Source organism: Artibeus jamaicensis, unplaced genomic scaffold (genome assembly GCF_021234435.1).
Source record: "Artibeus jamaicensis isolate MK-2021 breed Jamaican fruit bat unplaced genomic scaffold, CSHL_Jam_final scaffold_614, whole genome shotgun sequence".
In the NCBI taxonomy this organism is placed as follows: domain Eukaryota; kingdom Metazoa; phylum Chordata; class Mammalia; order Chiroptera; family Phyllostomidae; genus Artibeus; species Artibeus jamaicensis.
This window is the reverse complement of record NW_026522050.1, coordinates 5,019,732-5,044,676: the sequence shown is the minus strand read 5'-3', so window position 1 is coordinate 5,044,676 and position 24,945 is coordinate 5,019,732. Positions and strand designations below refer to the sequence as shown.

At 45.0% G+C, this 24,945-nt stretch overlaps 1 protein-coding gene across 1 annotated transcript in view; it reads right to left on the bottom strand.

The window, feature by feature from the left end:
- Window positions 1–24,945, bottom strand: part of OSBP (oxysterol binding protein) — a 34,208-nt gene that overhangs the window by 3,213 nt on the left and 6,050 nt on the right. Inside the window, exons 3-12 of the mRNA XM_037145994.2 lie at window positions 22,940–23,190; window positions 18,280–18,478; window positions 17,974–18,076; window positions 17,595–17,649; window positions 17,286–17,417; window positions 12,083–12,328; window positions 11,702–11,822; window positions 3,395–3,498; window positions 1,053–1,148; window positions 134–315 (exon numbers count right to left, since the gene is read on the bottom strand). Coding sequence (XP_037001889.1) covers window positions 134–315; window positions 1,053–1,148; window positions 3,395–3,498; window positions 11,702–11,822; window positions 12,083–12,328; window positions 17,286–17,417; window positions 17,595–17,649; window positions 17,974–18,076; window positions 18,280–18,478; window positions 22,940–23,190 — 1,489 coding nt within the window. The remainder of the gene's footprint in view (window positions 1–133; window positions 316–1,052; window positions 1,149–3,394; window positions 3,499–11,701; window positions 11,823–12,082; window positions 12,329–17,285; window positions 17,418–17,594; window positions 17,650–17,973; window positions 18,077–18,279; window positions 18,479–22,939; window positions 23,191–24,945) is intronic.

Below are 24,945 nucleotides of genomic sequence, written 5' to 3'. Positions count from 1 at the left end.
TCTCTCTCAAGGTCCCGCTTTCTCCTGCCCAACCCCTCCCGTAACTCAGCGGGAAGCAGTGCAGACACACCGTCAGCACCGCTCCCAGGCTGAGGTCCCAGGGCGTCTGGGCGGCACGCCTGCGGATACTCACGGTAAAGGGTTCCGCTGCCACAGCGTGACCCTGCTGTCCTCTGCTTCGTGGCCTCTCTGTCGAGCATCACCCCCATTGTCCCCAGTCATTGGCTGTACTTTGAAACAGTCCATTTTCTCATCCCACGTCCCCAGCAGGACAAAGTGAACTTTCCCCGATTCATCTTTCACTTCCCCGGTCACCTACAAGGACGGAAAGCAGGACTTTGGCACGCAGACCACAGCCACCGTGGGCTGGCTTACCTGGCTCTTCTGGAAACCAAAGTTCTGGGGTAAATACTAGTTGAATCCTGTTCTGACAAACATCATGGAGTCATCCAAATGATTTAACTTTTCTTAGGCTGCTTAAAATACTCGAAGCATGATTGGAGGTTTCATCATCACTGTTGTGTAGGAATTTTTGTTGCAATAACACTATGTAGGAAAAGGATCTGACTGGTACTCAGAATTACGGTATTTTCTTCTCTCCAGAGTACAGAGAGAGCCACAAACAGATTTAAAGCTCTCTCTTTCACTCTCCCATCAAAACTCCTGGCACAACTGCACTGTGGAGCAGCACATAACTGTCAGGCTCAGGTGCAGGGTCTGAGCGCCCATGCCCTTTCCCTGGAAACCCTTTGGTTAGACCTGCCTCCATGTTTCCTGTTTGTCTCTCACTGCTCTTGACTTTTCCTTTCTTACTTGTTGCTTTTCCCAGAAAGAAGAAAGATTTGGGGTAGTAATACAATATAGTCCCCTTTCTTGCTGACTTTCTCCTTTACCTCTTCTGGAATTTTTTTTGAATCATCATATGTGTAGATATGTATGTAGATTATCTATCTCCCTCCCTCCCTATCCACCCATCCATCCCCGCCCCAAAGGAGTAGGCTTTCTAAGGTACACACACCAAATGAACAAATTGTAATTCCAACTTTTCTTACCTTTCTTGCTATATCCCGAGAAAAGTAGCTATAAGGAACAAATTTTAGTTTGCAACTGTCTCCTGTCTTGTGATTTATAATATCAATTTCGCCAGACTATAAAATAAAAAGAATCATGGATTAGTTTTATTAGACTGGATGACTTGAATACCTGCCAACCCCATGCCTCATAATTCTTACTTTTCAATCGTATATTCTAGCACTCCTTTGCTTAAGATTCAGGACTTAGCCAACCTTGAGATGCTATGGAATCCCTTTGTAACCTTGGTATCCCAAGTTGGGATGAAGACCAAATGACGTTTTATTTAAAAATTGTGCCCTGGCTGGTGTGGCTCAGTGGATTGAGCTTGGGCCTCTGAACCAAAGGGTCACCAGTTCAATACTCAGTCAGGGCACATGCCTGGGTTGTGGGACAGGTCCCCAGTTGGGGACACAAGCAACCACACATTGATGTTTTTCTCCCCCTCTCTCTCCTTTCCTTCCCCTCTCTCTAAATAAATTTAAAAAGTAAAATCTGCCCTGGTGGGAGGGAGGGGCACCACACTGATGTTTCTCTCCCCTCTTTCTCCTTCCCTTCCCCTCTCTGAGATTAAGTAAAATCTTTAAAAGTAAAAAAAAATTGTCACATGTTAGATATCATGATTTGCTCTTCAGCACATATGCTAATATTCACATAATAATTTACTTTCCAAACCAATCCTCACTAGCCCCCTTCAGGAACTCTGTGCTTGAAGTACTCCACTCACAATTTCAAGGTTAAAAATGGCAGACTGCCACGTCCTCTTCCAACCATGCTGTCTGACAAGCTCAGGGCATGGAGGAGTCGAGTTCAAGGAATTCGTCTCCCAGGAGGAGAATGTGGCATCCAAAATGGGTTAACAATTGGCTGTTTTATTTTAATTATTTTACTCTTGCTACTGAATATAGACATTGTACTGTACTTACTTATTCGTGTGAAAATCACCCAAGAGGAAGGGACAATTCAGGGGAAAACATTAGTATTCCCCAAGGAACTGCCTGAAAGGATGGAAAAATCCCCTCTAATGAAATAGCCCCTGAATGTCTAAAAGTTGTTGGAGTAACAGCCCCTCCTTTACCTTGAACGGGAATATACATTAATTAGAATTTAGCAGGCAAAGAAACAGGAGAAGCTTGTTAGCTACTACAAACTAAGCACATAGATACAATTACCAAGGAGTCAGAGTCCATAGTACATAGATAAACATTTTGGACAGAAAGATAGATAGCCAAGTTAGACATCACAAAGGCCTTATAATGAATTTCCTAACCTCTGCTCAGTCTAGCGTACCTTTTGCCCCATGCCAAATTCTAGACCTTTAATAAACAATAAGACATTCAAACTCTGTACATAGAGCTATTTCAGACTGTCTGATTAATGGCTCTCCTGGTCAAAACAACTTTTGTTTAACAACTGAAACTATGGAAATTCTTGTATTTTTCCTGGTTACCTTTGTATTGATTTTTTTTCTTAACTGATCATGCTATGTTGCAAATGTTAATCACTACCTAAAATGAAAATATAAAAACCTGCTTGTACTTGCAGTAACCGGAACAGAGCTTCACTGTCCTTTGAGGCGTGTTGTCGTCTGCTACCCATCACCGACGCCTTACCCACCTCCGGGAACCCCTGGACCCTGCTGCGGCTGGACCACAGCAGCAGACCTTTCTACACTTTGTTCAGTTCATATTTTCCTACCTTCTGAATCCCAAACCACTCTTTAAAAACATATTTATTTCTTTTATTAGAGAGAGAGAAAAGGAGGGAGGAAGGGAGAGAAACATCAGTGTGAGAGAGAAACATCGATCAGCTGCCTCTTACATGTGCCCAGACCGGGGACTGAACCCACAACCCAGGCACAAGTACTGACCGGGAATCGAACTGGCAGCCTTTCACTTTGTGGGATGATTGATGCCCAACGAACTGAGACACACAGGTCGGGGCTGGAGTATTTTGTTAAGTACTTTTCAACCTATGTACATGTGTCACATATCTCCAATGATACAATAACTCTTTGAAGGACAACGTTTCATCAGACTGTGTCCCCAGGACCTGGTCCTCTGCTTGGTAGTGAATGTCTAATGAATAATGGAAGGATGAAGCGTGGGAGCCGTGTTTACTATTTTCTTTATCCTTCACAGTGCCCTACACTCTTAGCAGTCGCTGAGTGCTGTAAGCTGGTCATTTGTAAATACTAATTTAAGGCACAAAATCTCGGGGAGGGCAGGGTGGGCCACTGCCTGAGGTGAGTTCCTTAGGAGAAACTCATAAGCCAGTGACAACAGTCTGGGGCTTCAGGAGCAGGTCGGGCACTTTTGCTCACCTGGTCTATCCACAGTTTGCCCACGATGATGTTGTGCACGGTTGTGGTCACCTTCTTCCAAGTGTAGTGGTGCTCGCTTTCATTGAAAATACAGTGGATGCTGCCTGGAAGTAGAGAGAGGCACACAAACTAAGCCTAATATTTAAAGAAATAGTCATGTTAGCTAGAAATAACAATGGGTTGATTTTCGTCTTTTCATATTTCTTACTTTTAACTGGGAAACAATAAGTCAAAAAGGAATTCATAACCTTTGTAAATGTTGGAAGCACCGACTGAACGGTTTCACTCGATTTTAAAATTTATGAATAAAACATAACTAAGTGATGACAAACACTGAAAACAGCTCGACTAGAAAGCAACTGTGTACAACTGCAGAAATAAAAATGAAGCAAAACCCCAAACTTTTCTCCAACTGTGCCCATCATGCCTGCTGCAAAATCCACAGGAGCAGGTCAGATCTGCCCCACCGTGAAACACATAAAACTGCACTGTGGAAAGCAGCATCGGGAGTTAATTCCGGGGCCAGGCCCTATTTGTAGTAACTAGATCGGTTAAGGGCCCAGTTACTAAGGGCCCTTATTGATAAGGGCCTTAACAATAAAAGAGGAGTGGAGAGAGCCATAACTTTGGAATCAGAACTGAATTAAGTCCTGGCTCCACCACGCATAAGCTGTACGGCCCTGTGTTACAGAATAAAGAACTGGTCTGCTCCTTGTCCATGGTTCTGAAGAAGAAACCTTGAAGTCCTTGGAGCTTCCCAAGTGCCAGCAGTGTTTCTGTTATTCATGGGGGCCTTGAAAGTTTATGCCCAGGAGTCACCACGGTGGGCCCTAGATAGCTTAGGCTAACGAGATGGTTCAGGATGAGGGCAGGCCAGAAAGACCAACCATGTAATTGGAGAGTAGGGGCTTTGAGTTACCTGATAAGGGCTGGACCTCCTGACCTCCTGGAAATAATATCCCTTCCCTCTAGGAGGGAAAGAAGCCTGGATATTGAGTTCAATCATGTGGCCAATGATTCAATCAATCATGCCTACATAATGAAATCCCAGTAAAATCTCTGGACAATGGCAATTGGTGGAGCTTCCTGGCTGGTGAACACATCAATGTGTCTGGAAGGTCCTGTGCCCCCACTCCATGGGGCGAGGGCATGGAAGGCCTTCCCAGACCTCACCCTGTGTGTGTCTTTATTTGGCTGGTTCTGATTTGTACCCTTTATAATAAAACTGTAATGAGTATAGCATTTTCCTGAGTCCTGTGAATCATTCTAGCAAATCACTGAACCTGAAGGAGTCGTAGGTACCTCTGAATTTGTGTGCAGGTGGCCTGGGGACCTCCAAGCGTGTGGCTGGCGTCTTAAGCGAGGGCAGACTTGTCGGAGACTGTGCTCTTAACCTGTGTGGTTGCTATTAATCTGGGTAGTTAGCATCGGAACTATGCTACAGGACTATACCCCGGGCAGGTGTTCAATTTTCCAAGGCCTCGGTTTTACCTATTTGTAAACTTGGGGTAACCACATCTTGTGCTGTAAATGTCTGTTTGTTTATAGAGTAACATGCTTGAAACACAAGAGGCACTCAGATATAGTCCTCTTCTATTCCTTTGAGCTAATCTCCAATGAATACCAAACCAAAATCAATTAGTTGTTTGACTAGAAGTGACTGAAACAGCAAAATAATTAAAAATTTAAAGATATATATATATTATTTTGAATCATATATATACATATGTACATATATAAATATACCATATTTTGCCATGTACAGTGTGCACTTTTGCCCAAAGTTTTGAAGGGAAACTAAGGGTGCGCATTGTACATGGGTACAATGATTACATACCATGGGCGTAATAATCCTGTGTACAGTGTACACAAAAATGTGGGTGTGCATTATACACGGGAACACGTCATACACAGCAAAGTAAGGGGTGTGTGTGTCTACAGTCAATAATACAGTCAATTCCAGTAATGGTATAACTCTAAGCTCCCCGTGTGACCACTAGTGAAAAGGACACACTGTGGTTTTTAGGCGTGCCTTTTTTGCACAAAAGATTAAAGTTGCCCCAGGAGCTGCACTGTGATGCTGCTGCTGCTGACAATGACATTAATGACAGTAACAGCAGCTCTGCTGAGAGCACTGCGGTGTACCAGACGCTGTGCTAGCTTCTCCTCGGCTAGCACCTCACTAATCTTCACAGCCGCCTTCAAAACACATCTCTGATCTCTTGCTCAACACCTCCTCCACCCCGACTGCAGTCTGCACCACCATCACCTCTCACTGGACCCTCTAGAACCACTTCTTTTTGATGTTCCAGCTTCCACTTTTGCCCCCTTAAAGTCTCTCATCAAAATGATGTTTAAAACATGGCATATCAACTACCACACTGAGAAAACACTCTCAACGACCTCCCACTGCACTGAGAACCAAGCCCCTGAACCCCTCCATGTCCCTGCCGGCTCACTCGGAACTAGCTGCTGTGGCCTTGCTGTTCTCAAACGCGCTATGCCTGCTGCCCACTCAGGGCCTTTATCTCGGGGGTTCTGTCTGGCTGGAACACTCTCCCTCAAATCAACTCTTGGCTGCTTTCATCTTGTTCCTTAGGTCTCTGCTCAAATGTAACCTTTTCAGAGAGAATCTTCTTGACTATCCTGTCCAAGGAATGACACACACACTCATGTCTCATTAACCCCTATCTCTACTTTATTTTCTTCATAGGCCTACCACATACAGAATTAACTTATTTATATATTCACTCTTTTGTCTAAAGAATACAAGCAAACAAGAGCAAGGTAGCTTTTGTTCACCACTGTACCCGCAGCACCTAGACTATTTTCTGGTATATAGTGACTCTCAAATATCTGTTGAGGCCTTAGCCGCAGGCACTACTGTCCCCTATTGCTTGTTTCCTATTGCTGCTGGAACCAGCTGCCACAACTCAGTGGCTTAAAACGATACAATTTATGTCCTGCAGTTCTGGAGATCAGCAGTGTCAGAAGGGCTCTGTTCCTTTTGAAGGCTCTAGGAGAGAATCGGTTTCCTTGCCTTTCCAGCTCCTCGTGGTCACCTGTGTTCCTTGGCTTGTAGTCCTTTTCCAGCATCACTCAAGTGTCTTGCTTCTACTGTCACCGACTCTGATCTTCCATCCTCCCTCTTACAACAACCCTTGTGATTATGCTGAGCTCAAAGAATAATCCAGGACTATCTCCCCAGCTTGAGATCCTTAACATAACCCCACCTACAAACTTCCTTATGTAAAGTGACATATTCATAGCTTCCAGACATTAGAATGTAGACATATCTTAGGGGGCCTTATTCAGCCTACCACATCCTCATTTTACCAACGAAAATTCTGAGCTCTGAGAGGTCAAGTAATTTGCCCAAGGTCACACAGCTAGAGACTACCAGAGCTGAAGTTTAAAATAAGGTCAGAACATCGGTGTAGCCCAATGCCATAACCCTATTTCTTACCCTGATGATGTACCTGTTGTTCTACAGTGTCCCTTCCAGCTCACTGGGATAGTGGAAAGAAAAGAATGTCCTGTGACTGCCTTCTGTATATGATATTTGTGTTTTGAAAACTTGACATTAAGTTACAGATGGAAAAACGGGGTCACATAAATGTCTGAAGGAAAAGATAGCCAATTCCAGAATTGTGTAGTAAGGACTTCCCTACATCCGCTCCTCAAAAAAATCAACAAGAACACTTGCAAAAATTACCAGAATGAACTTTTTCAGAACTCTGGAAATTAACCAAAGGCTTACAATAATTTAAGAAACATTTATTCAGGAGAATGATTGAATCTCAGTAAGAAAAATGAGCTTTGGGGCAGGCATTTTAACCCGCTCTATTCCCACCCTCCTAGTGCCAGCTTGGCAGTAGCCTTGAAACCCAGCAGGCAGCCTAGCAAACACTTCTGGGGAGCCTCACACTTCACCAACAAGTATGAACTCCCCAAAAGTCCTATTTTCAAAGAACTGTCACTACCTGGCCTATGGGGTAGTTCCTTGTAAACTCCCACTCACAAGGCTTACCTTTATTTGACCTGACTCAGCACCTGGTCACTTCACACAGCCTTTTCCCTGGGGTGATTACCAAAACCATCAGTGGCAAACGACAGTTTAACACAGCAGCTGCCTGAGGTGGTGATAACAGTTGGAGCAGTTGAAGAAATATAGGCCAGAAATTCCCCAAATGTGACAAACACCTTAATCTACACATCCAAGAAGCTCAATGAACTCCAAGTAGGATGAACTCAAAGAGCACCACACCGAAACCCATCATAATCAAACTATTCAAAGACACGGACAAGGAGAATCTTGAGAGCAGCATGAAGAAGCGATGCATTGTGCACAAGTGACCCTCAGTGAGACTATCAGAGACTATGGTGGCCAGAAGGCAGCGGGATAACACAGTCAAAATGCTGGAGGAAAGAAAAAGACTGTCAAATCAAGATTTCTATATTCAGCAAACCTGTTCTTCATAAGCAAAAGTGAACATAAGACATTCCCAGAGAAATGAAACCTAAGAGAATGCACAGCTAGCAGATCTCTCCTCCAAGAAATACTAGAGCCCTTCAGGCTGAAATGAAGGGACACTAGATAGTAACTTGAATGTACACTGAGAAATAAAGGGACCAAAAAAACAACTACAAGGAAACTATATAAAACATTATATAAATATATTTTTTGCTTGCAATTCTTTTTCTCTCCTGTATAAGTTAAAAGAAAACTGCATAAAACAACAGTTATAAAACTATGTTGATACAATTATAGTGTAAAAAATTATGAAAGTAAAATCATAAAGGAGGGGAAAGGTAATAGATCCATATACTTGGCAAAGTTTTTGTACACAATTAAAATTAAAGTGGTATAAATCTGTACTAGATTGTTGGAAGTTAATTGTAATACCCAGGATCAAAATATTTTCATAAAACCTCTATGGAAGTACCTCTTAAAAATACAGTAAAAGAAAAAAACAAGGGAACCAAAATGGTAAACTAAAAAAAAAAAAAAAAAAAATCTACTTAACACAAAAGAAGGCACTAATGGAAGAACAGAGGAACCAAAAAGACACGGGATGTACAGGAAACAAATACAAAATAGCAGATGTAAGCCCTACCTAATCAGCAATTACAATAAATGTAAATGAACTGAACATGCTTACCAAAACAACTTAGAAACTGGAAGAATGGATAAAATACATGAGGGGGATTTTTTGACTAAAGTATCACTCGGGGCCAAATTCAAGGTCCATGGAGCCCAGCAGTGCCAGTTACACAGAGATCAACAGACTGGATGGTTGTTTCATTCATATTCTGAAACTGTGACTGTTCTTGGGCTAGGGAACTCCAGAACTATAAAATAATGTCCTTATTATTTAAATGTATCTCTTTAAACGTCAAGGTTATAGCCTAGTTCTAATACCCTGGTACTTACTGAGAAAATGCATGGTCTTTATCATTTTAAACTTCAATCATATTTTCTGGAAACATTCTTTTTCCCAGATTGCAAGAATTCTAACCTGTTTAGTCTATTTTACAGGAGACTCAGAGCCCCTGCCACCACCTCAAAAAACACCTATCTGCCAAAGGAGCTCCTACCCTTCGAGATAGCTTGGGTGGAACTGGAGAGTATTACACTAAGTGAAATAAGCCAGGCGGTGAGGGACAAACACCAATGATCTCACCCACAAGTGGAACCTAATCAACAAAATAAACAAACCAGCAAAATATAACCAGAGACATGGAAATAAAGAACAAACTGACAGTGCCCAGAGGGGAGGGTAGAGGGAGATGACGGGGGTGGGCTGGGGGCCCGAGGCTGTCAAGGAACTTGTGTAGAGGACTCACGGACAAGGACAACAAGGAGGACTGAATGTGGGAGTGAGGAGAGGGCAGGGCAGGGGAGAGCAATGGGGACAACTGTGATTGAACAACAATAAAAACCTTTTTTTAAGTAGCATCTGTTTGCCTATTCAATCACAACCCTATTCATAGATCTTTCTTCAGTGACATCTTTTGGTCTAACAGTGTCCCCTCTGGGAGTTGAGTACCACTGCAAATGTGAAAACTTCACTGCATGATTCTCCTTCCAAGTCACTGATCCAAAATATTAAATATAGCCATCCCCAGGGCTAATGTCTGGAAATCCCACTCTCTATACTTCTGTGCTCAGTTTCCTGTTACTGGGTCAATTCTTCATTCAAGTTCCTTATAAAGGCTGGGATGCGGGTGTTGTTCACTTACATTCCCATGCCCTTACACAGAGGTAGCCGTATCCAACAGACCACATATCCTAGTGACCTGAATCCTCAAATGACCACAAGAATGGAATCCCATCAAAGATATTTTTTTCTGAGGTATCATTGGCAAATATGTTTTCCCATACAGTTGGTTGTCTTTTTAATTTAATACTGTTTTCTTTAGCCACACAGAAGCTTTTAATTTTGATGAGATCCCATTTGTTTATTCTTTCCTTTATGTCCCTTGCTCTGGGGGACATATCAGTAAAAATGTTGCTGCGTGAAATATCTGAGATTTTCTTGCCAATGTTCTCCTCTAGGACTTTAATGGCTTATATTTAAGTCTTTTATCTCACCTTTAACAGGAAGCTAAACAACAAAACAAACAAGCAAGCAGAATAAAAACAAAGACACTGAAATAGAGAACAAGGGGACAGTGACCAGAGGGGAGAGGGAAGGGAATTTAAGGGGAAAAAGAGGGAGGAATTTGGAGGAACAAATAGGAAGGACACAGGGACGAGAACTAAGGGGGGTGGAAATGGGAAGGAGGTGGGGAGCACGGGGTGGGGGGGCTGGGATGGGAGAAATAGACAAAAAACTGTACTTGAAAAATAATAAAATTTTAAAAAATAATAAAATAAAATAAAATTGAGAAAAAAAAGATTTTTTAACTCTAAAAAATTAGATCTACCAATTAGACCATGTTCACATGGTTACTTACCCCTCAGAGAATTCCAGATTAATCAAATTATAACACATAGCACGTCACTGGTAAAGGAAGTTTATTGCTACTTTTCAAAGGTAGACACAACCCTCCCTAGAATTAAATATGCTCTGTCTCTTTAGAGACCTGCAGGTGGGCCCTGAGGTGAAAGTCATACAGCAATATGGCCACTGATGCCCTAGTTCTGAAAATTAGGTATCAACATCCCAGGTGTTTACTACTCCTAACTTAATACTCCTAAAATTATTAGCTTCAAAGATAATTAAGCAATGAGAACATTTTTAAAGATCTTCAGCAAAGATCAAGACCAAAATCACTTGGTCTCCTTTTCAAAGGAGACCTCAGGGCTTTTTGTGTTTTAACCATGAAGTGACAGAATTAATACTCCAGCTTCTACTCACTCTCCTTTTGTGATTACAAACAGCCCTGGATTTTTTTTTTTGGCTGACTTCTATCTTGCAGTCCACCCGTTGTATTTTGTGTTCCTGAGAGAACGCCATGAAAGATGACTACAGCACCATAAGCAAGCCCTGCAGCTAGGCCCCCTGACTGGCCCGAGCCAGGAGACGGAGAGCCACAGGGGCTTAGGCAGTTACTGTCTCTAGAGAGCCGCTAGGTTTCCGTTGGCTTCGTGCTGCTTTTCCTACAGACCAGCATTCACCCTTCCGTCCACAAACGGCCAACACGGCTGTTCTCACTCCACAGAGTGCTGAGAAGCTCTGCTGCACGTTCCGAACAATCTCACCTCCCTCAAAGCACAGGCACTTCCCTATCTAACATCGCAGAGTAGGGTTCCTATTCCCAGGCCTGGTCTCTTTGTTCTTGCTGCACAACTAACTTGTAATCCATTAAGGTCTTTTACAATAAAGTTTCCTTTTACCTGGGGTTAGGCCATTACATAAATAATACCTAACCTGTCTGGTAGAGGAAGAGAGAGGGGAAAAGGGAGAGGAGAAGGAGGGGGTAGCTGAGAAACCTAACCTCTCAGTCACAAGAGTTTTGATTTACAGAGAACCTGACTGCTAGGGTAATAGGAGAAACAACACCAGTTAAGAGATAGAAAAATTTTTTTGCATGTTAGAATTTATATTTTTAAATAGTACTTAAAGATGCATTAAATAGAGCTAAGACAAAAAATTATGACTGGATGGCTCCTTAGAGTCTTGTGCCTTCTCATTCATCTGAGAGCTGAGAAGTTCAATGACTGGCACAAAGCAAACTAATCAGGTTCAGGGCCCAAACCAGACTTCCGGTCTCCTGACCCCCAAACCAGGGCCCTCCCCCACCCTGCCGGAGAACCCGCTGTTCCATGAGCACCAGTTCTTACAGAGATGGTGGCCTTACCTAGGGGCATGATGGAGAGGTATTTGCCTCGAAACTTGCTGGTGATTTTGATCTCCTGACGCAGCGTCCAGCCATTTATGGACTCGGCATGGTGTGCAGCAGCGGGGGGATGATGACTCACCTTGAAGAAACCAGCGGTTCAAATTAAGAAGGAAGAAGGGAGAAGGGAAAGGTGCCACCCATTAATTGGTGGACACCTGAAATTCATACTGGGCATTTTTACACCCACAGCAGGGTGGAAGCCCTGAAGGAAAAGAAGGCAGAGTGGGATGACAGGGACTGGAAATCTGGCAAACACGACACCCGGGGTGGAGAGAGCAACGCGAAATATCAAGCCCTTCTTCAAAAAGGAAATGTGTCTCGGTCCTGAGGCACCTTTACCTGCTCACAGAGGGATCGGTACCCATTCTCCTCTACTCGGTCCAGCTCGAAGGTCTCCCCAAGGAGTGGGTTGAATGGCTTGCTGGTACGGAAGACAGTAGTGGAGTAGGAGGACACGGTGAAAGCTGCAACATAACAGAGCTGTTCTAGAGAGTTCTTACACTTTGCAGCTTGGTCTAAGAGCTCATGGTATTCCAGATCTTCAGTAAGGCGCTGAAGCATGGATAAGGGCTCATTAAAGTTCACCTGTCAGAAAGAGAACAGATATAAAAACTTTGCCCACACATCTGTAAGAGACAGTTTCATTTTTCTGCAGGTGGAGAAACATGTTGAGTCGTCACAGTGATAAAGCAAACCGCTGGTAAGAGAAGCGGCCTTTGCTCAGTAGAGCAGCTCTAAGCTCTAACCTGCCGGCAATCCCTCCTCCCAGGCCCACTGTTCGCGTCAGTGAGTGGCTCATGTCACCGTGTTCATTTACATCACTCACTATAAGCTCTTCGTTCATCACTGCTCATGCAAAGCCCTCAATGCCTCACACACAGGAGACCGTCATCAAATAGGTATTGAATGAACAAATAAAAGAGGAAATGTATTTCAGCACAAGTATACCCAGAGAGAAAGGCTGGTATTTAACATTCTTGAGGAAAGAAAGGGTAGTAACTTTTACAGGCATGCCCTGGTTAGTGCAATGAAGACATTACAAGTTCGCTTCCACTCCTGGACTAGATGACCATGAAGTGTCAGTTCTGTTCTACATCAGGCCAGGACTCTGACTTCTCAGCTCTGAGAGTGGACAGGTGTTATTCGGGACCTGGGGTGCTTTTAATGGGAACTAAGGGGGCTGTGTTTCCACCTTTCAAATTTTAGAGCCAACTTAGGGTGCTCACCCACTGAACGTCCCCTGCTTCTCCCCGGCAGAAGCTGTTCATTTATTCGTTCATTCATTCATTCATTCATTAATTCCTCCCACAGATATTCACTGAGCCCTCCTATGTGCCGGGCCCTATGCTACTCACTGGGTGCAGAGAAGTGAACAGAAGACATGTCTCCCCAGTCTCCCCCTTAAAAAAAGTTACCTTCTAAATTGACTGGGATTTAAGATGACACCAGTATTTTTTTAAATGCTATTTTTTTTAAAAAAGAGCTAACTCAATCCACAATGCAGCTGAATAGACCCAGGTATCACTAGCCTAAATTCTGAATCCAGAGAACAGAGGAAGGAAAAAAAATGTTCCTTTCTAGTGAAAGGAGCTAGCCTAAAGCAACATTTCAGTTAAACAACCCGAACAAAAACAATACTTTTCTTTCCTATGGTCCACCCCCTTCTCTGCATCTTTGTTCAGTGTCCTACCTGCCAATCCCCGAGCCACAGGCTCCCCTCATATTTACTGTCCTCCCAATTATAAAATATTTTATAATTTCCACTATGACAAATTTTAAAAGCAAAGTCTGAAGCAAAAATTTACTTGAAATGCCATCAGCCAGTGATAACCATGATTAACGTGATGTTTGTTTATTTGCATTTGTACAATTCTAAATAATACTCTAGAGCCTGCTTCTTCCCTGAGGAACATACCAAGCATTTCTCCGTGAAAATTTCCCAGTGAACACAGAGCCACAGGCCCAACACCGGAGTCTTCCTCTTACAGAACACAGGATCCACCCCCCCCCAACCAAACAGTGCGCCCCCACTCCCTCAAACCACCTTCCTGGCCCCGAGAGAACAGCACTGTGACAAGAAACGTGCGCACTGAGAGGGGCAACGGACTGGTAAGACTTGAGTCTGTATTTTTTCCCACAGAGGATGCTTGTTAACTATGCCAACAAAATTTCCCACTGGCAGAATTTTAGATGACGTTAAGTAGTATTTCTAGACATTCTGACAAAAATGGGGGCGGGTGGGGGGTGGCATCGTCTCCTCGTGGCTAGAAGACACAGCAGCAGTGCCTTGTTGGGTCCTTAAGCTACCACTGCTCTTCACACCTACACACAACTGACCCCCGACTGTTCCTGGAGCCACAGTTTCTCTAAAAATGCCCAGCTTTCCATATTGGTCATTTTATCACTCTGAGGCCTAACAGGGGAACAAATGAACCTGTGAATTTAAAGTGGAGGGAAGCAGGGAGTCAGCTGCACAGCTGACGGAGAGTTGGGCAGCCCAGAAAGACAGGCTAGAGGTTAGCATCGGCAGGAAGCCGCAGCCACTGGGAAGCTGAAGGCATGGACAGCAGCAGTGGTGCTACTTGGCCTGAAGGCCACAGGCATCTGGCAGAAGCCAGAACCCCTGTAAGTACCCTGGGGTTCCCCCGCCCCCACTGTAAACTACTGGTGCCTTGCACTGGTGGAGCCCGGCCAGATGCCAGCAGACACGGAAGCCCGAGAAACAACCTAGAGCTCCCAGCTTTGCTGTGACACAGCACAGAGCAGGGAAGGGCAAAGTCTAGACCTGGAGGCAAACACGTGCTGGACTGCACATTCCCAGTGGCAAAGTCAACGAGGAACTAATGGTAAAGGAGGACAGCGAGGTCACCTACACTCAGAAGCTGTTTCTAAGCAAGATCTGCATTTCCAAGGCTGTAAAGACCTTCACTCCCAGCCCACCTACCCAAGGCACTTCCTTCAAGGCACCAGGCAAGTGGGAAATCTTTCAGGCTCTAGTGAACCAAGTACAGTATGCTTACTCATGGCCTTTTCTGGAGGTCAACATTTTTTAAACAGAAATCTTACACACATATAAATCTATCAGCTTTCCAAGACCCAATTAACTGATTGCTTCAGCATGTGCTGAATGGTGTGTGTCTGTGCCAGGCCCTGGTGAAGACTCGAGGTTATAAAAACCAGTAAGACAGTCTCTCCCATGCGGAACGCGGGCTGTGGTCACTGGTCCATAAGCCCCAGCAGGGTGTGAGGATGCATTCCGTATTTCTGTGTGCACCTGGCTGCATGCTGAACCGACAGCCACCCTCCACTACCCAGTCTTCCTTCCTTCTGTAAGAGGCAGGACCCCGAATTTTTAACTAGGTGGTGCCACCAAATACAGACGTCCTCACTGCCAACCTCCTTCCCAGCTAGCTGTGGCCGTGTGATAACCAAGCTCTGGCCAAAGAGACCAAAATGAAAGGGTCTGTGCCATTCCAGGAAGCACACCCTTCTTCTCTTTCCTTCCTGCCGACTGGAATGAGACCCTGATTGCCCAAACTGAGCAGCCATTGTGACCTAGAAACTGGGCCACAGGCGGTAGACGGAGAGGACAGAAAAGAACCTGGTCTGGACGCTGCGGAGCATAGACCCAGCCCCGAGCCACCTCCTTCGGACTCTCCCATGACAATGAGCAAGCTAGTATTTGTCTAAGGCGGCGCTGGCCGGGCTCTCTCTGTCAAGGCTAGAAAGTAAACATGTAGGCTTTAGGGCAGTCAGGGCTCTGTCACAACCACTCAACTCTGCTCCTGTGGGACGAAAGCAGCCCTAATAGGCAACTCAAATGAGTATCACTGTGTTCCAACAAAACTTCATGGACACTAACATCTAAATTTCATGTAATTCTCATGATATGAAATATTCTCCTTTTGGTTTCTTCCCAAGCATTTAAAAATACAAAAACAATCATATAATATTAACGAATGTCACTCCAATACATTTAAAGTTAAACACAGACAAGCTACCGCTAGCTTGCAGGCTGCACAGATAGTGGCCAGATTTGCCCAAGGCTCACAGTCTGCTGACCTCTGGTTTAAACCAATATGTTTCGAATTTGTAATATGTCCTTACTCAAGGACATTTTTTTCATTGCTTTTAGAGAGACAAGAAGGGAGGGGGAGAGAGAGAGAAACATCTATGTCGATTGGCTGCCCTCTGGCATGCATGCCGACCATGCCAGGGGTGCACGGGAATCGAATCTGCAAACTTTTGGTTTATGGGATGATGCTCCAACTCACTGAGCCACACCAGCCAGGGCTTAATTTTTTCTTTCTATTAAACTCAAACCTAATGGACATACTGTTACAACACCAGGCAGACAACAAGTGCTCAGTGAATGCTTATGGGATGAACAAGCAAGTGCTATCTACTTCCCAGTCATAAACACTGGACTTATTAGTGCACAGGAGAGATAACACCTCACCCTGCCTGGATGCAGGGATGAAGCCCTGCTGAAAGGGACAATACTACAGCTGAATCCTGACAGAAAGGGTATTCTGCAAAAGAAAAGTGGCAAGGATGAGTGGGGAGCTGCCGAAATCCCGGCAGAAATGCCCTGAGGGAAAAGACAAGCCGCCTCTGAGCACCTGAGGGTCGACTGCAACAACCAGAACACCGGAGTGTGTGGACACAGCCTTGCCCTCTAAGGGGAAGCGTGGAGCCCACCCAGGAACTGGCCCACTCTCGAAGCCATGAAGACCGGGTAAAGGGTTTTAAGCTAAGAAGTGACACAACTACATTTTCAATTTTGAAAACATCACTTTAGCAACAGGGCAGACAGGAAGAGGGCTTGACTGGAGGCAGGGAGGTCAGCCCAGACACCGTCTTCATCATGGTCACGGTCCTCACCTTCTTGGTTGGAATGAATTGTGGGGTTTTTGTTTTGTTTTGTTTTTTCAAAGAGTTTATTTATTTTTAGAGAAAGGGGAAGGGAGAGAGGGAGAGAAATATCAATGTGTGGTTGCCTCTTGTGCACCCCCTACTGGGGACCTGGACTGCAACTCAGGCATGTGCCCTGACCTGGAATCAAATAGGCAACTCTTCCCTTCACAATGCAGCAGCACTCAATGCACTGAACCTCACCAGCCAGGGTGGAATGAATTGTTTTGGCTTCTGTGCTCCCCAAACCTTTATATGTATAGTACTTCAAACAACACTATCATAAAAAATAATGTTTTTTTCTTTACCTGTTTTCATGCCTGATTCCTTTAAACTACACACTTCTTGAAAATAGAAACTGTTATCTTTGCCTGGCAAAGAACTCTGCCAGCCTAGAAATCTGCTCTTAAATAAACCGCTGAACAGAGATGATTCGAGGTGATCTGAGAACATACCAGATCCACAGCCCCAATAAAAGCAGGTAATTTTAAGGGATACGCACAACTCTAAGGGTAACCAACACCATGCCATAAACGGCCACACCAGTGGGTGGGGCCATCACGGCCGCACTCTCCCCTGGGGGGCTGGGGGCCCTCTAGGCAGCAGCCCAGGCGTGTGCGAACCTCACCGGCATGGGGATCTTAGAGAGTTCTTTTCCGATGCAGTTCTTCATGATGCTCCACAAATTGAGGCTATAGTTTGGCTTCTGCGGTATGTGAGTTCTCTTTACCTTCTTGGTCTCTTCCAGCTGATACTTGTACTGAAAACAAACACAGAGCCATTCAATCTCCCGAAAAGAACAGAAAACCTGGTATTTATAACCTTTCCTCCCCCACCCCCACCCCCCAAAAAATCCCAGCACTTTCTGTTTCTCTAAGTGCTTTACAAACAAGTCCTCGGGAATCACACTTCAAGTCCCTCACTTCAGAGAACTCACCTGTTCATCAAGGCTGATGTCACTGCTGGCTCCACTGATGTTGCTGTCAGTACGTCTACACGGACAGGAAATATACGAGAGTTAGAACAAAGAGCAGAGCTAGAGTTTGGTCCTCGCTGTGTCTTTACAAGGCGGAATGCTGAGCATAGTGCACAAACTTATTAATGGGTGATCGAAAGACACTTAGAATAAAATATGTATGAATTTAAACATCTGTGGACAATCTGTCCAGGTAAAAAAGCCACCAGTTCTCCACTCACTTAAGGGACAGGGGCTAGACCTCAGTAAACGCAGACGGCCGTGACACTTCCATGGAAACACTGCCGACCTTCTGATGGTCGGGTATGTTCATTCTGGTGGCGAGTCAAAGGCAACTTACTTGTGGCCCAAATTTACGGGCGTGGCGATGATCTCGGGAGCATCAAAAAATTCATTCTCATCGTCCTCGTCACTCATGTCTCCTTTGCCAGAGCAGCACCGATCTATAACGGGAAAAGCCTTATTCACTTACCTTGGCTACATTTACCAAACCTGGCATGGCAGGCTCACTTAAATCTAATCACAAACACAGCAACGAATGGTAGAAAACAGTGGAAAAGTCAGAAGAAATAAGCGGCTCCTATTATCGCATTTCCCACGAGTCACTGCTTCTGGAGAATCTGGAGTTCATCTACCAGTGTCTTACCTTTACTGGAACCTACACTGTCAGGAGTGTTTGCCGACAGCACCGTGGCTCCTCGGAAGGCCCTCTCCAGGTGATTGTGCTGTTTTGCCAGCTGCTCCAGGGTCTCCTCCAGCCGGATACGCTGGTCTCTTTCATACTGTAGTGACTTCTGCCATTTTTTACTATGGGTCTGGGCTAACGTAAGGAAATCTCTGCAGGCCTGTAGGGGAAAAGAGTTAGCATGTGTCACATCAACTTAACTACTCAGAAACACCCCTCGGGCCTTTTTCAGCCCAAAAAGGAACCTTATTCTGGGAACTTGAACACACAGACTCCAATGAAAGACTTTCCCTGTCATTCCACAGCATCGGGGACAGCCAGCTTCCTGAAGCAATGAAGGTCAACTCTAGAAAAAAACGAGCATGGTTTGTCACGGTTCTTTTATATTTTCCTGGTCATAGGATCAACCAAATGCCAAGTGAGCAGTAAACCTAGACAAAGTATTTGTGGCAACATCACAAAGGGCAGCTATGTGAACTACACGAAGAGAAAAAAAAAAAAATCTACCCACTGAAATAGAGGAAAAACAGAAGATGACGGCTTTCAATAAATTCTTGACTGAACTCAAGTCACCTAGAGCTGAGGAATTCAGACACTGAGAACAGAGAGGCTGCACTGAGTTAGACCAAATACGGGACACTCCATTTCTTTTTATTTTGGCCATTAGGAAATAATTGATGTTAAAAATCAGAAGCCTACCTGAGGAATCAAAGAAAGGCTCTAGAGACAAAACACCAATCTGATCCTATCAGTCCCTTCACTGGCTCCCTAACTACCAGTTATAAACACAAGGGCCCTTCACGGTGGGGCCACCACCTGCCTGGCACCCTCCTGTCCAGGCCCCTGCATCTTCCCGTGGAACCACACTGCACTGCTCACCGTTTCCTGGGCTGACAGATTTCTTTCGGGCCTTCCTGTAACAGCATATTTATTCGCTCTGCCTAGGATGCCCTTTCCCACCACTTTTCTTGACTTGGCCAAGACCTCTTCACTGTTTAGTATCGATGGCAAATGTTATTCTTCTGTGACACTTCCCCCCAAGTCTCTTCTCTACATTTCCACAGCACTTGGTACATACTTCTTCTGCTCTGCACCAGCCACAGCAATGTCATGACTGTTTTCTGTCTCTCCATATGGATCATAAGCAATATGAAGACACAATTCATAGTTAAGTCATATTTTAGTGGCTTTGCACATAGTAGGAGCCTGATAAAGTTTGCTTAATAAATAAATGAAAAAAATGAAGCAATGTAATCTTCAAATTCAACACCCTGTTCTAGAGAAGCTATAAGGTAAATAAAATATCTACACCCATGGTTTCAACTCTGGCTGGCAGGCTAACGATTACAAAATCAATAATTCCAGCTCTGTGCTCACCAGGCTTCAGACCGGAATATCCAGTTACCTATTCAGTGGCTCAAGATAATCTCCAAATCTGTGGGTCCCAACCTGAACTCCCCAGGCTCCCTTCCTGACTCCGCCTCTCCCTCCGGAGTTCACCGTGGCACAGCAGCTCCAGGGCCCCCCCACCTGCCCCAGCCAGAAAACCAAGGAGAATCCTTGCTTCTGAGTCCTGAGTCCCTCTCACATCCAATGATCAAGTCCTATGGATTCTTCTTTAATATTTCTGGAATCTGCACGCTTCTTTATTTTAAAAAAATTTATTGATTTTTAGAAAGGAAGAAAGAGTGGGAGAGGTTGAGAGACAAGTTTGTTGTTCCACGTATTTCAACATTCATTGGTTGATTCCTATACGTGCCCTGACCAGGATCAAACCCACAACCTTGGCATATGGGGATGACACTGTAACCAACTGGGCTACAGGTGCACACGTCGCCCCACCCTCCGTGTCAGAGGCAGTCCAGAGTAGGTACGCTGGAGTGGGACTTTGGAACTCCAATCACAGCTCCACCCTACTGTCTAGCTGTGGAATTCTAGGCAAATAATATAACCCCTCTGTGCTTCATTCTCCTCATCTGTAAACAGAGTGTGACAATAGTAACTACCTCAAAAAGTTGTAAAGCATTTACATGTAAAGCATTTAGAACCATCTGGGCTTACAGAAAGCATTCAGTAAGGTGTTGGCTATTATATTAAGGCTGCACCAAAATTGATCTTATCCTCTTTAGAGGCGCACCTACCAAACCCATGAAGTAGGATCTGCACCCCATCGCCTCCTCACATGTCATTTTTCCAGCCTCATCCCCAGCAGCTACTACCCTGCTCCACTAAGAGCCGATCACCGAACTTTGGAAGAGAGGACATCCACACACACCACCTCTACCTGGGTCAACTCTTCTCCCTCACTTCCTTTTAATGACACTGATCCCAATGAGAATTTAGTGAGAGACAATGACATGTCAGGCACTTTGCTGAACACCCTGTGAGCAGCTGAGCAGTATTGTCACCGTTTACACAATAGAAACTGAGGTCACGGAGGAAGCAGGCTGCCCCAGGCTGTAGAGACAGTTACCTGCAGCCCCCAGACTTCAGGGTCCCAGGCTCTATATTCCTTTTCTTGGAGGAAGGCTCTCTCTGCTCTTCCAGAATTTAGTTGAAGTCTGAATTCTCCTAGTCTGAGCTAAACCATGTGCGCCATCCCACAGCAGGCCGTGCTGTTTCTGCCATGTACTCAGCACAGACCATACGATCTGGTTACTTCTCTGTCCCCCCATTAGAGAGCCATCTCCCTGCGGGCAGGGGCTACCCCCACGTTTGTTTTATGTCTCCTAGCGCGGTCGGTGCCTAGAACACAGAAGGTGCGAAGCAGATGTTCCCTGACGAGCAGATGGATACTCTGGCTGTGTCAAGCTTACACCTCTGATTAGATTCACTGTGGTAGTAAAGAAAAGCTGTGTCCTAAGAAGCTGAATAAAACGTACACTTCCTTTGATATAGGTCCCCCGTTAGAGACGCGCTGGGACAGTAACTCCTAACACGCACGTTATGCTTAGGACCTAGCCACCATTGCTAAAAGGGACAAAGGAAACAAGACGGGGGTGACAAAACAAAACAAAACGAAGTGCCAGTGATGAAAAAGGTAAAGGCAGTGCCCGAGGATAAGACACGACTTTCCTCTGACATCCAAGGAATCATTCCCTTTGACACCAGCTCTGGACCCTTACAATTTGGAGAAGACCTGCCCCCAAAACCAAAATGAGCACAGTTTCCAGAGTAAAGTCCAAACTAAAGTTTTGGTTTCATGAGAAAAATTTCAATGACGAGGTGCTTTATTTAGCAAATTTTTCTTATCAACAGAGGAAAAACTGTCATGGAGCAAGGCATTCACCTGACAGGGATAAAAGACAACATTATTCACTTACTGACTAACTGGCCTGTGTGATCTGTGAGGTTTTCCTGATCACAGAAGGACCAGAAAAACAGGCACAACCACTAAGAGGCGCCAGACTGGAAAAAGGGCGCAGGACCAGACATGAGAAACCAGCGCGGTGCTGATGAGCAGAGCAGCCCTGGACACAGCCGGGGCCCCGGTGCACGAAAGCCCGTGTCCTTTCCACCGCCGGTGAGTGTCCCACACTTCAGAAAATGACATGAAAATAAAGGTGATCACAACGTTTTGTAAGGAACAAAGGGTTTTAAATGAACGCAATTAATTAACTTTCCCCTTGGTCACAGGGAAAACCTCCGATCTCTAGGAGCCACGAGAGCCACAGTAGCTCTAAGCAAATGCCTTATTATCACTTCCTAACACGGGAAAACCTGGACCTGGTGACGTAATTCCATCCCATTTAATAAGATGAGAAAAAAACAAACCCCACACAAGCCCTTTCTCAGAGAGTTCCCTTCTCACTTGTGTTATGAAATGTCTTCTAGGGTTCTCATGGAGAAGCTGCTAAAACAACCCGCCAGGTGAGAACCAGTCACCAGGAGAGCACAAACGGCATTTCAAACCATGTATTCATTTCATCCCAGCCACCCGGGACCTGAAATACGTTGTTAATGCCAGCGGTGCTTTAGCTTTACTTAGAGTCTTGCCGCCAAGCAGCAGAGGTACTCCACCAGCCAACGACAGCCACCAAGACAGGTGTCACAAGGAGGCAGAGGCACTGGCCCTTCTTTTTAAACAGAAAAGTATCCAAAGCTGGGTGTTTTGTCTTACCACTCAAAGTTACCCCTGAAAGCAAGGAGTACAGATGGGAACACTGGCAACTAGTATTACAAGGTTCCCACCAGTACTGGTTCCAGCCCGTTTACCACACTGTAGGCCACATGCATTCACACGCAGGGATCAGACGGTAACTTAAAAGCTCAAAGAACTTGACAGTGGAAAGGACCCGTGAGACCTTTCAGTTCTAACAGATACAGTTAGCTCGAAATAAATAAAACCACAACCCAGAGAGGTTAGAGGATGCAATTATCACCAGCAGAACCTGCTCCCTGGCGGGGGCAGTGTCCTCCCGAGCATGTGAGAAGAACGTGAAAGTCAATCCATCTGTGCACCCTGTTCTACTTCATACAACAAATAATGTAACTTAAATCCTGAGCAGCAAAGCAGGACCTAATGCTTGGTGCTTTATCAATATGATTTTCCAGCATTTGGGAAAATTACATTTTGAAAGAGGGAGAGACTCACAAAGCAAAACGGACCATCCACACTTACATTGATCATGGCATTGGATGTGATCCTAAAGAGCGTGGCCCGTTCGTTGACCTGCTTGATCTTCTCGTTGCTCTCGGCGGGCAACCTCAGGGACTCCAGCTCACTGAGGGAGCGCTGCAGCGCCGTGCCGTGCTTGGCTATCAGGTCGTTGCACGTGCTCAGGTCCTCCACTTTGCTGGTCAGGGTCCGCAGGGTATTCTGCAGCTCTGTCTTGTCGGTTTGTGAGACAGACTCTTCATCTCCCGACTCATCTGCAGAAGTGAAAGGTGAGTTACATGATTCCAGGCCCAGGAGCGAGAGCCTAAACCTGCCAGGTCTGCCCACAACCAAACTGATGCTTCTCCTACTGTGCGTTCTGACCGACCGACAGCTTGCCGGTACCAGACAGCTTCTCTACAGTGTGGTCCACAGCCCACCTGTATCACAAACACTGGAGTTCCTCTTATAGGTGTGGACTCTCTGGCCCCACTCCCAGAGTTTGATTTGGCTGGTATGAGGTAAGGCCTAGAAACCTGCATTTTGAATAAGCTGCCTGGTAATTCTGAGAGGCACTGAAGTTTCAGAACCTAGAGGACAGGATGGAGAAGCTAAATGGCTCTTGGGGTTAGGTATGAATTACTGAGCCTTTAAACTCTCGAGTGAGGGTTCCAGTCCAGTCCTGGCTGATTATTACTGCAAATTCACTGTCACTTGTTGGGTGATCAGTGGGCCTCCTATGAAATGGGTTGAGAATCACAGCCTAGCTCCTTGTAAACCATGTCCCTATCACCAAAAGACTCATAAACTCATAGTTTTTGAAGATGAGAAGACAACACATTTATTTATCTTTTCTGACATGACAGCCACCACTGCACTGAAAGTAAAGCAAGGTCTTGTGTTAAATGACTCTCCAGTAAGAGGTCGTGTAGGCAGCTATGCTGCACTTCTCGCTCCCAGTTTTGTACTTAACACTGTTGTGGCTGCAAAGTGCTTTTCCAGCAGTGTCATTTCCTTTGGGGGAGCTAACATCAGCACTAAAATCAAAACAAAAGAAATAAGGAAACACCTGACCTAGCTGCTAGACAGAGAGGCAAGGCCAAAGTGAAAATGTCACCTGTTACTGAAAACTTTACAAAGCAGTGAATTTTCCTCTCACCGCCTAATAGATATTAAATACGGTACGGGAAATGACAGGGCATAGGGAGATCAACAGACGCCCTGGCCAGAGAGGCTCAGGTGGTTGGGGTCATTCGGCAAACCGAAAGGTCACTGGTTTGATTCCCTGTAGGGCACATGCGGGCTCAGTCCCCACTCAGGGCGCGCACAGATGGCAACCAATCAATGTATCTCTCTCACATCGGTGTTCCTCTTTCTCTCTCCCTTCCCCTCTCTCTAAGAAACAAAACAAAACAAAACAAAAAAACCCACTATCACCAACAAATGAACAAAAGTCGGCAGGTAACCATCTTGGTCAGCTCAAAGTGAACAAGCTCAGTATGATTAAACTATCGACAACTAGGAGGGTGAAATCCTACCATTTTCCTCGAAAAAAAATCCAAACATAATTAGAGTACTCTTTTTTGGTGAAACAAAGATAGCAAAATGAAGATTTTTCATAGGAAACATCATAGACAATGTTTTCAGCAGTCTACAAAGATTGTTTCAACTCAACTGACAGTTAACAAAGATATCAGGAGAAAATAAAAAAGTAAGAATAGATCAAAAAAAAAAAAAAAGAATACATCCAGATTGCAAGCTGTAATAATCCTAGGACTGATTTAGCGATAAAATAATTTATTTCTCAAAATTTTAAGGTAGTCAGTTGGCATTAAAAGCCAAAAGGACAACAGTTCACGCCTGCAGGACGTAAGCCTCGACCTCAGCACGACTGACATTGGGACCAGACAGCTCTTTGTCGGGGTGGCCGTCCTTTGCCTCGCAGGAGGTTTAGCGGCCTCCCTGGCCTCCACTCACTACATGCCAATAGCACCGCCGCCTTCGGCCAGCACCAGAAAAGTGGCTCCAGG